Source organism: Callithrix jacchus, chromosome 9 (genome assembly GCF_049354715.1).
Source record: "Callithrix jacchus isolate 240 chromosome 9, calJac240_pri, whole genome shotgun sequence".
Lineage (NCBI taxonomy): Eukaryota > Metazoa > Chordata > Mammalia > Primates > Cebidae > Callithrix > Callithrix jacchus.
In genome coordinates, this window is record NC_133510.1 from 24478544 (window position 1) to 24496588 (window position 18045).

At 37.0% G+C, this 18045-nt stretch overlaps 1 protein-coding gene across 1 annotated transcript; it reads left to right on the forward strand.

Annotated features, from left to right (window-relative positions):
* Nucleotides 1-63: 63 nt before the first annotated feature.
* On the forward strand, nucleotides 64-15747 carry KLRB1 (killer cell lectin like receptor B1). Its single transcript, XM_035255709.3, has 6 exons — nucleotides 64-152; nucleotides 4736-4834; nucleotides 5516-5590; nucleotides 6881-7035; nucleotides 7368-7483; nucleotides 10373-15747. Exons 1-6 carry the CDS (start codon nucleotides 71-73, stop codon nucleotides 10518-10520), a joined length of 675 nt encoding a protein of 224 aa, XP_035111600.2. The 5' UTR covers nucleotides 64-70; the 3' UTR covers nucleotides 10521-15747.
* The last annotated feature ends 2298 nt before the right edge of the window (nucleotides 15748-18045 follow it).

Sequence of the window (18045 nt, forward strand, 5' to 3'; positions counted from 1 at the left end):
CTGATTTTGCCTCACAGAATTGAGAGTTTGTTCTTATACACAAGTTTAATGCCACCTTCCTCTGTCTGCAATGGACCAGGTGATGTATGCTGATTTAAACTTACCCAGGGACTCAGGCCCAGAAAGTTCTTCACCTTCGTCTCTTCCTCGGGGTAAGTGGCTTTGCTTTTCCTCTTGGCATTTTTATATCTTCCAGAATTAGATTTTTCTCTTACATTTATGGCTTTAAATCACTGCCTTAAAGATGATCAGCAGTTTTATATTAATAGGTGTTGCATGACTTGCCTGTAGCTAATGACAACTTTGAAAATAATTGTAAGCCTCATACATTTCTTTTTTTTCCCATCAAGTTAGCATGAAAAGCAAACATCACTTCTCTTACTGAGTCTTGGTTAAAAGACTTGGAAGAAACAATAGTTTAGGCTACCCTGGGCACACTGCCTACGGGTTACCCTGCTCCATAAGTATTAGTATTAAAAAGAAAGAAAAAGAAGAAAGAGAGACAGAGTGAGAAAGAAAGAGAAAGAAAGAAAGAAGAGAGAGAGGAAGAGAGGGAGGGAGGAGAGAGGGAAGGAGGGAGAAGGGAGGGAGAGAGAGAGAGAGAAAGAAAGAGACTGGGTGCAGTGGCTCATGCCTATAATCCCAGCACTTTGGGAGGCTGAGGCTGGTGGATCACAAGGTCAAGAGATCGAGACTGTCCTGGTCAACATGGTGAAACCCCATCTCTACTAAAAATACAAAAATTAGCGTGCCTGTAGTCCCAGCTACTCAGGAAGTGGAGGCAGGAGAATCACTTGAACCCAGGAGGTGTAGGTTGCAGTGAGCCAAGATTGTGCCATTGCACTCTAGCCTGGGTAACAAGAGCCAAACCCCATCTCAAAAAAAAAAAAAGATAGATAGGAGAGGAAGGAAGGAAGGAATGAAGGGAGGAAAGGAAAAACATTTCAAATGTATGAAATAAGGAATATTTAAGACACATTGAAAACTTTCTGTAATAGTGACCTACATTATTCTAAATTCCTTTACAAAATATCAATACAGTTATTAAATCCCAGTGCATTTTCATTTATAATATTCCTTTCAGAATACAAAGTGTAGGCAAGTTGTAGTGGCTCATGCCTGTAATCCCAGCACTTTGGTAGGCTGAGGAGTGTGGTTCCCTTGAGTCCAGGAGTTCAAGACCAACCTGGGCAATGTGGCAAAACCTGGTCTCTACAAACAATTAGAAAAAAAATAGCCAAGTGTGGTGGCACATGCCTGTGGTCCTAGCTACTTGGGAGGTTGAGATGGGAAGATTGCTTGAGCTCAAGAGATCAAGGCTGCAGTGAGCTGTAGTTGTGCCACTACAGTCCAGCCTGGGTAACACAGCAAGGCTCTGTTTCAAATAAAAAATAATAATGTAGGCTTAATGAGTAACATACTCCTCAAGAGAGGAAAACTCTCTGGGAAAAAAATCATATTCAAGATCATAGATTTGAATTTTATTATTACCAGATAGCTTCTAGTTTAAAAAGTATCACAGCTTAGAAGGAGATAAGCTACAAGATATTCGAGTGTATCAGTAATAAACCTACTTCCAATTTGTGGAAACTGGCACTTTCCTAGGTCTCTGAAGAGTTAGGATTCTGAGTGAAAGAAGTGGGGAACACCAGTATGAGGTGATACATGATGGATACCATGGCCTGGGGATGGATGAGAAGAGACTAGAAACTGAGGCAGAAAATAAGCATGAAATTATTATGACACATGATTCTTTTCTGACATCTAACTGAATTTACTGACTTTGGTAATATTACAATTGTTTACCATTCTGATATTTATTCCATATCATGCCAAGCATGTGACTTGTACTGTTTTAAGACTGTTTAAGTTTTAAACTATTGAATTCTCAAAGTTTTAGAGAATAAAGTCTTAAGAGCCATCAATTAAGTTTCACTATAATCTTTATTTCAGCTTAGAGGAAATTAGAGTATTCTAATAACTATAAGGAGGATTTGGTTAAGCAAACATTTTTAAAGAAAAGAGTATAAGTTTTTCTTTTTCTTTATTCAGATCTAGCAAAAGGTGGGGGGTACGCATTGTCAGAAAATAAATATAGAGAAAAATAATGAGACTATTCCCAAATGTTGCTATGATCTCAAACCAATGGATGCAGAAAATTTTTCTACTTAGATTGTAATAATCTTCTTATAAAATGCCATTCTGAAAGTAAACTTTAAAAAAGAGTAGAAAAAAGCTAGAGCAAAAAATGTGACTATATAGAACACTGGCCTGATATTAAAATTGTAAAACCACGATGGGACTCTGTTAAACTGTTCAGGCTGCGGTCACTCTGTAGCATGGTGATTTTATCTAAGGCAGTCAGCAAAACCAGAAAGAGACATGTGAGTGATAACCTATCTTGCTTTTGGCCGAATGGCCACAGGTTTGGTCTGTTAGAGGAGTGGATCAGGTGTTCGCAAAAATGCCTCTAGAGTTTATTCATTTGTTCAAAAATAAGCACCTACTCTGTGCCAGCCATGCTGTAAATACAGCAGTGAACAAAATAGAAAAAATTATTTTCCTTCATAGAGTTTATAGTACAATGGATGCAAACAATCAACAAAATAAACAAATAACTAAGTTGGTATAAAAGATGAGATGGTGTTAGTGTTATTGAGAAGAATCTGAAAATAGGATTTAACTTTGGGGGAGGGTAGTATATCAAACAGAATAATCAAGGAAGGCCTTCCTGAGAAGACGATGTGAGTTCAAAACCTGACAGAAGTAAGGAACAAAGCCATAAGCTCCTGAGAGAGGAGCCTTCCAGGAAGATGACCAACAAGTGTAAAAATCTCAAAATGAAAACATGCCTGTGACATTGTAGGAGGTGTATGCGTGCAAAGTGTGCATATGGAGGCCACAGGGGGTGGGGTCAGTGAAGCAGTGAAGGCCGGCTTGAATAGGGTTGTAGGAGTCATTCTACACACTCAGATTTGCCTGACGGAAAGCCATTGGAACAGAGATGATTTAACTTTTTAAAACCCAAATAAAGAATAGCCCTGGGTAGGTATTTCTAGATAACTAACATCCGCCTGATTTATTGTAGCTTCATTAATTCTAACCTCATGCGGTGCCACAGAAACATGGTACAAGACTGCATTCCTCCCAAAGAACACTCCACTCAATTCCTTACATTTTAGCATCAATGCATAACAATTTTTAAAAGTCACCAAGTTGCCTTTTAACTATAGTTAAAAAAAAAACTTTTTAGAAAAAAAGAACTGCTATTCATTGAACAGTTACCATGTGCCAGACATGGTGCCCAGCATTTAGAAGAATTGTTTCATATAAGCCTCTCTAAAATATTATGATGTAGATATTTCACATTTTACAGATGAGGAAATCTGTGGATTATGAAGGTTGAACATATTTTCCAAAATAGTATGTTGACACTCAGATTTGCTAGATTGGAAAGTTCTTAATGTTAGACTTTAGTAATGAAAATTACCAAATTAATTTTAATATTAGAATTAATTTAGCAATTAAAATAGTGGCTACACACAGCTTTCTTAACTTGGCAAACAAAGAGTTTCAAGTAAGAATAGGGTGAGGAAGAGAAGACAGAAAGGTGAAATAATGTACTTATGTAAAACTGGAAGAAAAGACATCCCAGTGCTGTCTTGGGCTCATTGACTGCATTTAGTCATTGTTGTATCACACTAGCTCTCATTAGAAGTTCTAGGCCAATATTACCAAGCTTGGTTTACTCACACTCAGATGTATGCCTGGGACCTTGGAGTCTCTACTAGGTATTTACTCTTCCCTCCCAGCTCCACTGATACAGCATGTCCTAAAGAGTACCAGATGATAATTCATATGTCACAACTCTGACTCCAGTGTATTATGTTTCCTCCCATAATCTTTGATCATGTCTAACTCAATCTCCTCAGGCCTGTTTTAGAGAGCTAATTAACTTCTATAAGTGTCAGCATCCTAATGTGAGAGATTATATTATCAGGTCTGCAAACTGGACTGCACAACTTAATCGTCAAGGGTAATGTACCAGAAAAAGTAGAAATGGCTTTTATGGCCATTCTGGAGCAAAGGAACAGATTCGTTATATAGTAATTGATATGATTATAGAGAAAAGCAGAGATATCTGACACTTTGTTTATGCAATGTTGTGGACATAAGTGCATGTTACGTTATATTAGTTATAACATTGAAAATGATATGCATTCGCAAAGCCTTCTTCCTTGAACATCATACATTTGACCTAACTTGGAGATGATTGTTCTAGACAACAGAAAAGCAGAGGATTCCATGTTCAAGATCAGAATTTCTCTGTATCACCGGCACCTAACACAGTGCTTGGCACACAATAGAGCCTCAAAAATGTCTCGACTAAATAAAGGTTTTCCTTCTTGGACAAAATGCTTTGACTTACTTCCTACATTAAGACATGCACTTTTTGTTGTATAGCACTTGACAATTTTCAAAACATCTTTCTCATTTGATTCTTATATCAGTCCTTTGTATACACACATGCATAAGTGTTCCTATTTTATCAATGAACAAACTCTGTTGGATCTGAGAACCCATCTTGCAGGAGTGCCCTTTCAGAACAGCTGATAGAGGTTGTTTCCTGCCCCCAGCCCTCAACTGAATCTAATTGTTACTATGTCATCTCAAGTACATTTTTGTACCAGATGTACTCAACTTAGCTGACAGAGTTTTTGTTTTAACTTCTCAGATGTCTGTCAGGGTCCACCTTGGCACCAATTTGCCCTGAAACTTGGCTGTGCTGGGATTATTATTCTTGCTTTGGTTGTTACTGGGTTGAGTGTTTCAGGTAAGTGAGGCACCATCATTTGTTTCATTATACCTACTCTACTTCCATCATGTATATTATAGCATCTCAACATAATTTGGCCACCTCAAACTTAGTGAAAGATCAATGAATAAAAAGTCATGAAAGAAGGCTTCTAACAGTCAGTCCGTATCCACTTTGGATACCGGCCTTTTATATTTGTCTTCCTAATTGCCCTGAGAGTCATCACGGGTATTATACATGTGCTCCAAGAACTTTTTAGAAAGATCACAAGTGTGACCAAAGATGATAACAAAGAAAAGTTTCCAGTTATTTATGGTTCATTATGTACCTACTAAAATTCCAGATTGCAGCAGATAGTCCCTCTCTTGGAACAGGAACAATTAGACTCATTTTTTGAAGATTATTAAAGTTTGGGTGAAACTGTAGGCAATTTAAGAGCTTAAGTAATGCCCTTAGACTGACTTATCTAGTCAATCTAATGTCTGTGTGAGTCCACCTGTTTTGTTTTTGCTTATTTGTTTCTGTATGCTTCCTGTAGGTGAGATCTTTTTTTTTAACCACATTGCTATTACCTTTATCTTTTATTCATATTCAGTCTGGTTGAGATTATTTTGTTTCCCAAAGTGACAAATGTAATATACCCACCTTACCACACATTTCAGCATTTAATCCTCTTAATAATATTTCCTTATGTACTAGTGACATCGTTAATACAGAAATCATCAAGAGAAAAATGCAGTGTGAACATTCAACAGAACATGAGTAAAACAACAGGTAATCATGTGGTTTGAATTTCCTAAGAATAGCAATTAATATTTGGTATATATCATGTGTGACCTTAGGTACAACTCACAACAATCTATATGTTAGGTTATTCTTATCATTCTGCTTTTTTGTATGAGAAAACTGAGGCATAAAAACACTCAACAATTTGCTGAGGGTCACATAAGCACCAAGTGATGAGGCTGGGAATTATACGTTAAGTGGTCTGACTTCTGAACCTAATGTCTTAACCAGCAGGGCATGCTGCCTCATGAGGAGCTCTGCTGGGATATCCATTGTTGATAGGAAAATATATAAAATATTTGATTATTTTAGTGAGCTATTAAGTTTGGTCCGAAGTTAAATGATAGAACTCAAAACACAGAGTGAATTCTTTACTATTATTATATTCCCTCGTCATGTGGCCACATTAGTCTTGTTCCAGTGTGTATTAATAAAAACAAAGGTGACCGTTGTTGAGTGACTATAGTGGAATGTGCGCACATTCTCACAGAAGTTTTAAAAAACCCTGAAAGTCCTTCTGGAAAATTCTATCTAATAGATCATATTAGGTAGGTAAATACATCATTTAGCAATTAGAAATGTTCTTATCTCTCATTAATTTAGTGAAAATTATTATTATTTGCTATGCATTTTGTGCATCATTTAAAGTCAGCACTTTTTACATTAGTTTTATACTGTTGCCCATATAGTGGAATAGGCACTGGTGATGATTTTAGAATAGTCCATCTGACTGACTGGAGTTGAACAAGTTATTCTGTTTCTCACTGTCTTACAATGTAAGATGTGGCAGTATAAATTATTCTGATGCTATTTTCTTATTTTAATATTTTATGATTTCATTTATGCTCAAGATACCTGGTCACTAATTCCCAATTCTTGGTACCAGAATGAACAGTAGATCTCAAAAACCTCAACTTAATAACAAATTCATTGTTCTCACAGTGATAATCAAAGACTTTGAGCACTTTTTTTTGGGTGGGGGGGGTGCAGTCTCAATCTGTTGCCCAGGCTGGAGTGCAGTGGCACGATCTTGTCACTGCAACCTTCATCTCCCAGGTTCAAGTGATTCTCTTGCCTCAGCCTTCTGAGTAGCTGGGGTTATAGGCACTGGCCACCACGTCCAGCTCATTTTTGTATTTTTAGTAGAAATAGGGTTTTACTGTTTTGGCCAGGCTGAAACTTTGAGCATTTATAATGATGTGTGTGTGATTGGTTGTGGTTTGTCAGAGACAGGTTAGAAATATAACATTTATTTCTTATTTCTGTTTTTTACCTTAGAGAGATCAATTCTCTTAAACTGCCCAATATCTTGGGAGAAAGTCGGAGAGAAATGTTTGTTACTTTCTCACACTGTCAACCCTTGGAATAACAGTCTAGCTGACTGTTCCACAAAAGAATCCAGTTTGCTGATTATTCGAGATAAGGAAGAATTGGTAAATCATTAAACAAAATACCTTAATAAAACTTAGCACTTTCTTTAAACCATACTAATAGATCTGTACCTTAGCCTAGAGGTTTTATGCAGTGGAAGTGAAGACTCTGACTTCCCAATTTGAATGACTAAATGGATATGTAAGCAAATAATTGGATGTAAGGTGATGAATACAGTAATAGAAATAAAAATATAGAAAGAAATATCACAAAGAAGAAATAATGCTGATGAGTTAGGAAAGACTTCAGAGATGGGGTGTTGCTTGAACTGAGTTTTAGGGGATCAAACTAGGAATAGATAAGCAGACTTCATATTCTTCTATTCCATTAATAGAGACTCACACAGAAGCTGATACATGACAAAGCAGTTCCATTTTGGATTGGATTAAAGTTTTCATTAACAGAGAAGAAATGGAAGTGGATAAATGACTCCTTTTTAAATTCTGATGAGTGAGTATTAGATGAGCTCATTTTAATATTCAATTTATATCAGGTTTACACTGCAAGGTAGTAACACTGAAGATTGAGTTTTGTAGTTTTAATTTGGTTTAAAAACTCTCCAGAAGTTCAGAATAGGGTAAGAAGGTGGTTGATTTCAAAGTAGTTTGGAAATTTCTATATATGAAAAGATATCAGCTCTTTATAAGAAAATACATTTTTATCTGCAATGGTGTTCTAGGGGACAGGAAATAGACTAATTTATTTGGAAGGGGGACATTAAATTAAAAATAATATCTAGCTGGAGGCCATTGGCACACAGAATGTCTTAAGTAGTGTTTTTCAAACGGTGGGAAAATATACCTTAGTGGGTAATAACACCAATGTAGTGGGTCACTGCTGACATTAAAAGAAACAAAATATAGTAAATATCAGAGTGCAGAACCCAGACACCCACACTGTGACAAATATTGCAGTATATTTGAACCACTGGTGTGAAAGAGAGAGGTATTTGAGAGGATGTGACAAAAACATGTATAAGCCACAAAAGAGCTACTTGCTGTTTTCTCTTCAATGTCACATTATTTTTTCTTGTGTAAGACAGTCAAAATAACCATCAATGTAGTATGAGCATTAATGCAACACAAGTAAATTTCATATTTTAGCAGAATTTGTGGTTAATTTTGCAGAAAAGAGCAAGGTATTTTCCTTCCTCACAAGCAAATGTGTGTGGGCTTTCAACCACATTTCTGTAAATAACTTTTAATTTTTCAAAAAAGATAATATAGAGAGTTGTATTTAATGAGTCTATAAATGATTTAGTCAATTTGACAGAATTTACACTTAGAATCTATTTTCTGTCAGTCAAAAAACAAGAGCTTAAAATATAAAACATAAAATGTTTAAGTTTATCTAAAGTATACTAATAATTTATGAAGTATGTAAAGTATTAAACACTGAAAGAAATGTTGGCTGAATTAGCAAATTTTGACATTATATGAGCCACATTCTAAAATATTTTATAAAGTGTGAGATTTTAAAATAAATTTTTTTTTTTTGAGATGAAATCTCAATCTGTCACCAGGCTGGAGTGCAGTGGCACAATCTCAGCTCACTGCAACCTTTGCCTCCTGGGTTCAAGTGATTCTCCTGCCTCAACCTCCCAAATAGCCAGGACTACAGGTGCACACCACCACACCCCCAGTTAATTTTTTGTATTTTTAGTAGAGACGAGGTTTTGCCATGTTGGCCAGGATGGTCTCAATATCGACCTTGTGATTTGCCTGCCTTGGCCTCCCAAAGTGCAGGGAGTGAAAGAGGTGTAAGCCACCACACCAAGGTTAAGATGATTTAAAAATAAATGTTCTGGACTAGAATAAATTTATGAAAAGTCAAACATACATATTCTATTTAAAACCATCTCTCTTGATTTTTGTATTTCTTTCTGGGGGTTATTTTCTATACTTTATTTACAAATAAATGAAAGTCTATTTGCTATTAATTTATTTACATCTTTTCATACATGGTTTATCATTTATTAAATATAGTTTGTGTGTGTTTCTTAACGGGGTCATAATGCAAAATGTTTATTTTATTGTGGTTCATAGTAAAAAAATGAAATTTGAAAACATTGAAATGTGAACATACATATGAAAGTGGATGAAGTAAATTCAGTTGAATCTCTCATTTTATTCTGGTCAGGTAAACCTGGAAGGTATCATGTTACAGTAGAAAGAGCACCAGTAAGACTCTGCTTTTATTTGCACTCTCTGAGCCCTGATTTTCAGGAAGGAAAAGAAAGGAGAGAATAATAATATTTTTACAGGACTGTTGTGGGGGCTACTGGAGACAATGTTGGAGAGCTGGGGAGATGTCTTATCAAGGAAGGCCTGTAAAACCACTGAGGGCCTTTTGGAAAAGGAATTGTTGACTTGGCTAGATTGGCATTTAAAAAGTTACCCTGACAGTTAAAGAAAGAATTAAAAGGGTGGAAGGGATAAAATGTAGGGAACTTCTGCAATAGCCCAGATGAAAGACGTTCTTAGTTTGACTAGAAGGTTGGGCAGTAGGAAGAAATCAGATAAGCAGCCCCGAGACGCTACATGAAGACATTGAACAAGGGACTAAAGAAAAGCCATGATGGAGCCCTGCACACTGCCACCACGTCATCCGTTTGGGACAAATGGGAGAGTCTTGAATTCATGTCATCTTTGCAACTCAGTCCTAATACAGCTTGTCCCATTGTTTGAATTATATTGCCACCTCCCAACTGCAGTGAGCCACGGGACTCATGCTTGTTTGAAACTAATATTATGCTGTGGCAGACACCCATTGACCTCTGTTTGGAATGAGAATGAAAGAAACCTCTGACTACATAACTATGAACTGAGACACTTTTTCTCACTGCTTTCAAATTCTATAGACCCTGAATATTCATCATGCCTTTAGATATTTATCATATTTACTGAGCACATACTTTTAAAGCATTGCCACCCTTTCATATTTCATCTCCATGCCTCTCCTAAATATCAGGTCGTTACAGTCTAAATATTTGAGAAAACTGTGGCTCAGTGAAGTTAAGAGATTTTTTTTTAGTGTGACCTGTTAGTAGTACAATAAGAAGACTGAATTCCCAGTTTCCAAACTTTCTTTCTTTTTTGATGTAGTTGTGAAGGTTCTTGTTAAAGGGATTCTTTTCCAATGAAGATAAACTGGAATATTTCAGAGCTTTACACTAGCTCTATCTTAAGAGTTCATGCCATTATATTTGTGACTATGTACCTTCTCTCCTTAGTAATTTATCATTCCACTGCTTCCTGAGAGTCCTAGGAAACAATGACTCATGTGAATAGCTATGAGAAAGACCTAAACACTAAGGCAGACTTTTCTTTTGCTCCACAGATTAAAAATTACAGGTGATACTAAAGAAAACAGCTGTGTTTACATTTCACAGACATCTGTGTTTTCTGAGTACTGTAGTACAGAAAACAAATGGATCTGCCAAAAAGAACTAACACCTGTGAGAAATAAAGTGTATCGTGACTCTTGACTATGAATCCCACCTCAATTTATTTGATTCTCATTACTGATCTCTGTACTTTTATCTGCATATACTATTGGTATCACCTAATGTTCATTTAGTGGCACAAAATGAACAAATTCTGAGAATTGGACAACTGTTATGAATCTTACAGAAGTTCATGTTTATCATATTCATTCTATAAAATGAGGAAACAGAGACATAAAGAAAATATGTATCATTTTAAAGAAACAGTGATATTCTATGGTGAAGGAGTGAAGGATGTCCTGGAATATGCCAGATTGGTATACTGATTATTTTGTGTTTAAAACAGTGGATAAATTGTAGATTCAGAAAGAGAGAGCTGACCTGTCTCTTCCTGCATGCAGCAAGCCATAAAGATTCCTCAGGGAGGGTTACCCTTGTCATACAAGGGCAAGAAAATAGCCCTTATTGCCAGAGACCTGGAATTGGACATTGCAATGAATCTGAATAAATATACTTAATAAAGAAGCACTTACCTTTCATCTATTTTACAGCTCCCCACAACCATTATAACTCCTAGTGACTCCTCTAGAAAATGTATTGACCCTAGCCAGCTTTTCTTTGTCCTATCATTTTTTTTTTTCAAATTTATCATTCTTGGTCTAAAGAGCACAAAAGGATCTTGCTTAGGCCACTTTGGATTTCATGCTCTTGTGAGTGCCTCATGTACATGCAAAATGAATAAAATGTATATACTTTTATTTTGTTCATCTGCCCAGTACCACTATAATTTCTAGATCCAACAGAAGAGCCTGCTATGAGCTAGAAAGGGGATTTGGAGGTGATTTCTGGCTCCTCTACAATGAAAAGAAGCCCAGACCTGATGAAGGGAATTAGATTCTAATCCTGACTTGTATGTGTCCCTTCATCAATTTCTTCCTGTTATGGCTCATCTCCTGGAAAGTTTTAGTAAAAATTGCTAAATCCCTGTGCATTTCATAGTCTATCGCTTTTTAAACCACCACACAATTGAGTTTTGCCAAAACATTCAATAAAGTCCATTCTTTTAACTCTGACATGAGAGACCCATAATTAAAGGAGTTTGGGGAAGGATCTTAACTCTTTCTGCCATTCCGTAGTTTTTCCCATTTTAATTTTCTTATTACATCTTTTTCTTTCATGTCTCATTCTATCTACAGCTCACACTAACAAGCTGGAGGAAATGTATAATTAAATCATTAGTTATTCTGATAGAAAATAAGTTGTACCTCTTAACTCTGAACTTAAAGTTAAAAAACAGAAGTATTCATTATTAATAGATCTCTTGAATGTCCACCTTTCTTTAAAATATGCCAAATTATCCATGAAAATAAAATAAACGAAAATCATGAATTTACCTGATAAGAAGACTTGCCATAATAAAATTCTGAAGAATAGACATCTGCTTACCCTAATAATTCATCACCAAGTTGAATTATGTAAATTCAAGGGCATATGATAGTGGCTAAAATAATGGATCAATTCCTGCATCTCATACATGAGGATTTATAACATTTGTTAATGATAACTTTTGAAGAGATAAAAAATCAAAGTAAAATTTATTTTATGCCAGTTACTTAGAAAATAGATTACTTAGGAAAACATTTTAGACTGGTTGTTTAACCAGTCTTTCCAATCCACTTACATTTAGGCAGCCACCAATCGATTCTCCCCTTCATAACACCGAAATGAATTTTAAAAAGTAACTTTTGCCTTCCATACCAAGCAGCTTAGAAAAGGGAAAATTTGAGAAGTACAAATTTTTAAAAATTCTAAAAATAATTTTGAATTTTAAACACCTATAGAGTAATGAAGCAACTAACTTACCTTAGACTGGTGGAGATAGATTTTGCTCTACTCCTTGGCAGCAATTCAAGTTTACTTCAGCAACTGTTTGTGATAAGCTTCGTTCTACCACCTTAGAGACTTATTTGTTTGTTTTGCTTTGTTCTTGTTTTTGCCTTTGATGATGCTCTTGCTTCATTCCAACTGAGCAAAACAGAACAAATAAAAAACAGTTCCTTATCAGAACAATTTTACCAACCTTTCCCCTTTGTAACATCTTACTTCCTTCATAATAAATAAAATAGAATAATGTGTTTATTTATTTTCTTACTATTGTTACTAGTACTATTATTATTAGGCCCTCTCCATGAAAATGTGAGTTCCAGGAGGGTAAGGACTTTCTTAGTATTATTATTATTATTATTTTACTTTTTTATTGCATTTTAGGTTGTGGGGTACATGAGAACAGCATGTAAGACAGTTGCGTAGGAACACACATGGCAGTGTGCTTTTCTTTCCTTCTCCCCTTCACCCACATTTGGCATTTCTCCCCAGGCTATCCCTCCCCACGTCCCCCTCCAACTGGCCCTCCCTTTTCCCCCCAATAGACCCCAGTGTTTAGTACTCCCCTTTCTGTGTCCATGTGTTCTCATCTTTCATCACCCGCCTATGAGTGAGAATATGCGGTGTTCCATTTTCTGTCCTTCTGTCAGTTTGCTGAGGACGATGTTCTCCAGATTCATCCATGTCCCTACAAACGACACAAACTCATCATTTCTGATTGCTGCATAATATTCCATGGTGTATATGTGCCACATTTTTCCAATCCAGTCTATTATCAATGGGCATTTGGGTTGATTCCAGGTCGTTGCTATTGTAAACAGTGCTGCAATGAACATTCGTGTACATGTGTCCTTATAGTAGAAGGATTTATAGTCTTTTGGATATATACCCAGTAATGGGATTGTTGGGTCAAATGGAATTTCTATTTCTAAGGCCTTGAGGGATCGCCACACTGTCTTCCACAATGGTTGAACTAATTTACACTCCAACCAACAGTGTAAAAGTGTTCCTTTTTCTCCACGTCCTCTCCAGCATCTGTTGTCTCCAGATTTTTTAATGATCGCCATTCTAACTGGCGTGAGATGGTATCTCAATGTGGTTTTGATTTGCATCTCTCTGATGACCAATGACGATGAGCATTTTTTCATATGATTGTTGGCCTCATATATGTCTTCTTTCGTAAAGTGTCTGTTCATATCCTTTGCCCACTTTTGAATGGGCTTGTTTGTTTTTTTCCTGTAAATCCGTTTGAGTTCTTTGTAAATTCTGGATATCAGCCCTTTGTCAGATGGGTAAACTGCAAAAATTTTTTCCCATTCTGTTGGTTGCTGATCCACTCTAGTGACTGTTTCTTTTGCCGTGCAGAAGCTGGTGAGTTTGGTTAGGTCCCATTTGTCTATTTTGGCTTTTGTTGCCAATGCTTTTGGTGTTTTGTTCACGAAGTCCTTGCCTACTCCTATGTCCTGGATTGTTTTGCCTAGATTTCCTTCTAGGGTTTTTATTGTGCCAGGTCTTATGTTTAAGTCTTTAATCCATCTGGAGTTAATTTTAGTGTAAGGTGTCAGAAAGGGGTCCAGTTTCTGCTTTCTGCACATGGCTAGCCAGTTTTCCCAACACCATTTGTTAAACAGGGAATCCTTTCCCCCTTGCTTGTTTTTGTCAGGTTTATCCAAGATTGGATGGTTGTAGATATGTTGTGTTGCCTCCGGTGCCTCTGTTTTGTTCCATTGGTCTATATCTCTGTTTTGGTACCAGTACCATGCTGTTTTGATTACTGTAGCCTTGTAGTATAGTTTGAAATCCGGTAGTGTGATGCCCCCCGCTGTGTTCTTTTTGCTTAGAATTGACTTTGCTATGCGAGCTCTCTTTTGGTTCCATACGAAGTTCATGGTGGTTTTTTCCAGTTCTGTGAAGAAAGTCAATGGTAGCTTGATGGGGATAGCGTTGATTCTGTAAATTACTTTGGGCAGTATAGCCATTTTCACGATATTAATTCTTCCTAACCATGAACATGGAATGTTTCTCCATCTGTTTGTGTCCTCTCTGATTTCGTTGAGCAGTGGTTTGTAGTGCTCCTTGAAGAGGTCCCTTACGTTCCTTGTGAGTTGTATTCCAAGGTATTTTATTCTTTTTGTAGCAATTGTGAATGGCAGTTCGTTCTTGATTTGGCTTTCTTTAAGTCTGTTATTGATGTAGACAAATGCTTGTGATTTTTGCACATTGATTTTATATCCTGAGACTTTGCTGAAGTTGTTTATCAGTTTCAGAAGTTTTTGGGCTGAGGTGATGGGGTCTTCTAGGTATATTATCATGTCGTCTGCAAATAGAGACAATTTGGCTTCCACCTTTCCTATTTTAATATTCTTTATTTCTTTTTCTTGCCTGATTGCTCTGGCTAGAACTTCCAGTACTATATTGAATAGGAGTGGTGACAGAGGGCATCCTTGTCTAGTGCTGCATTTCAAAGGGAATGCTTCCAGTTTTTGCCCATTCAGTATGATATTGGCTGTTGGTTTGTCATAAATAGCTTTTATTACTTTGAGATACGTTTCATTGATACCGAGTTTATTGAGGGTTTTTAGCATAAAGGGCTGCTGAATTTTGTCAAATGCCTTCTCTGCGTCAATTGAGATAATCATGTGGTTTTTGTTTTTGGTTCTGTTTATGTGGTGAATTACGTTGATAGACTTGCGTATGTTGAACCAGCCTTGCATCCCCGGGATGAATCCTACTTGATCATGGTGAATAAGTTTTTTTATTTGCTGTTACATTCGGCTTGCCAATATTTTATTGAAGATTTTTGCATCTATGTTCATCATGGATATTGGCCTGAAGTTTTCTTTTCTTGTTGGGTCTCTGCCGGGTTTTGGTATCAGAATGATGTTGGTCTCGTAAAATGATTTGGGAAGTATTCCCTCTTTTTGGATTGTTTGAAATAGTTTTAGAAGGAATGGTACCAGCTCCTCTTTGTGTGTCTGGTAGAATTCAGCTGTGAACCCGTCTGGACCTGGGCTTTTTTTGTGTTGCAGGCTCTTAATTGCTGCCTCGACTTCTGACCTTCTTATTGGTCTATTCATAGTTTCAGCTTCCTCCTGGTTTAGGCTTGGGAGGACACAGGAGTCCAGGAATTCATCCATTTTTTCTAGGTTTACTAGTTTATGTACATAGAGTTGTTTGTAATATTCTCTGATGATGGTTTGAATTTCTGTGGAATCTGTGGTGATTTCCCCTTTATCATTTTTTATTGCATCTATTTGGTTGTTCTCTCTTTTCTTTTTAATCAATCCGGCTAGTGGTCTATTTTGTTGATCTTTTCAAAAAACCAGCTCTTGGATTTATTGATTTTTTGAAGGGTTTTTCGTGTCTCAATCTCCTTCAGTTCAGCTCTGATCTTAGTTATTTCTTGTCTTCTGCTGGGTTTTGAGTTTTTTTGATCTTGCTCCTCTAGCTCTTTCAATTTTGACGATAGGGTGTCAATTTTGGATGTCTCCATTCTCCTCATATGGGCACTTATTGCTATATACTTTCCTCTAGAGACTGCTTTAAATGTGTCCCAGAGCTTCTGGCATGTTGTGTCTTCGTTCTCATTGGTTTCGAAGAACTTCTTTATTTCTGACTTCATTTCATTGTTTACCCAGTCAACATTCAAGAGCCAGTTGTTCAGTTTCCATGAAGCTGTGCGGTTCTGGGTTGGTTTCTGTATTCTGAGTTCTAACTTGATTGCACTATGGTCTGAGAGGCTGTTTGTTATGATTTCAGTTGTTTTGCATTTGTTGAGCAGTGCTTTACTTCCAATTATGTGGTCAATTTTAGAGTATGTGTGATGTGGTGCTGAGAAGATTGTATATTCTGTGGATTTGGGGTGGAGAGTTCTGTAAATGTCTATCAGGTTTGCTTGCTCCAGGTCTGAGTTCAAGCCCTGGATATTCTTGTTGATTTTCTGTCTGGTTGATCTGTCTAATATTGACAGTTGAGTGTTAAAGTCTCCCACTATTATTGTGTGGGAGTCTAAGTCTCTTTGTAAGTCACTAAGAACTTGCCTTATGTATCTGGGTGCTCCTGCATTGGGTCCATATATTTTTAGGATCGTTACCTCTTCTTGTTGTATCGATCCTTCTACCATTATGTAATGGCCTTCTTTGTCTCTTTTGATCTTTGTTGCTTTAAAGTCTATTTTATCAGAGATGAGAATTGCAACTCCTGCTTTTTTTTGCTCTCCATTTGCTTGGTAAATCTTCCTCCATTCCTTTATTTTGAGCCTTTGTGTATCCTTGCATGTGAGATGGGTTTCCTAGATACAGCACACTGATGGGTTTTGGATTTTTATCCAATTTGCCAGTCTGTGTCTTTTGATTGGTGCATTTAGTCCATTTACATTTAGGGTTAATATTGTTATGTGTGAATTTGATACTGCCATTTTGATGCTAAGTGGCTGTTTTGCCTGTTAGTTGTTGTAGATTCTTCATTATGTTGATGCTCTTTAGCTTTTAGTGTGATTTTGGAATGGCTGGTACTGGTTGTTCCTTTCTATGTGTAGTGCCTCTTTCAGGAGCTCTTGTAAAGCAGGCCTGGTGGTGACAAAATCTCTGAGTACTTGCTTGTTCGCAAAGGATTTTATTTTTCCTTCACTTCTGAAGCTCAGTTTGGCTGGATATGAAATTCTGGGTTGAAAGTTCTTTTCTTTAAGAATGTTGAATATTGGCCCCCACTCTCTTCTGGCTTGTAGTGTTTCTGCCAAGAGATCTGCTGTGAGTCTGATGGGCTTCCTTTGTGGGTAACTCGACCTTTCTCTCTGGCTGCCCTTAGTATTTTCTCTTTTATTTCAACCTTGTTGAATCTGACGATTATGTGCCTTGGGGTTGCTCTTCTTGCAGAATATCTTTGTGGTGTTCTCTGTATTTCCTGCATTTGAGTGTTGGCCTGTCTTGCTAGGTGGGGGAAGTTTTCCTGGATGATGTCCTGAAGAGTATTTTCCAGCTTGGATTCATTCTCTTCGTCCCCTTCTGGTACACCTATCAAACGTAGGTTAGGTCTTTTCACATAGTCCCACATTTCTTGGAGACTTTATTCATTCCTTTTTGCGCTTTTTTCTCTAATCTTGGTTTCTCATTTAATTTCATTGAGTTGGTCTTTGACTTCAGATATTCTTTCTTCTGCTTGGTCAATTCGGCTATTGAAACTTGTGCATGCTTCGCAAAGTTCTCGTATTGTGTTTTTCAGCTCCTTTAATTCATTCATATTCCTCTCTAAGTTATCCATTCTTGTTATCATTTCCTCATATCTTTTTTTAAGTTCCTTAGTTTCTTTGTTTCGATTTAATACATGTTCTTTTAGCTCACAAAAGTTTCTCATTATCCACCTTCTGAAGTCTAATTCCGTCATTTCGTCACAGTCATTCTCTGTCCAGCTTTACTCCCTTGCTGGTGAGGAGTTTTGGTCCTTTCTAGGAGGCGAGGTGTTCTGGTTTCGGGTGTTTTCCTCCTTTTTTCGCTGGTTTTTCCCCATCTTTGTGGGTTTATCCGCTTGTTGTCTGCGTAGTTGCTGACTTTTCGATTGGGTCTCTGAGTGGACACCCAGCTTGTTGATGATGAAGTATTTCTGTTACTTGGTTTTCCTTCTACCAGCCTATCCCCTTCGCTGTATGACTGCTGAGGTCCACTCCAGGCCCTGCTTTTCTGGGGTG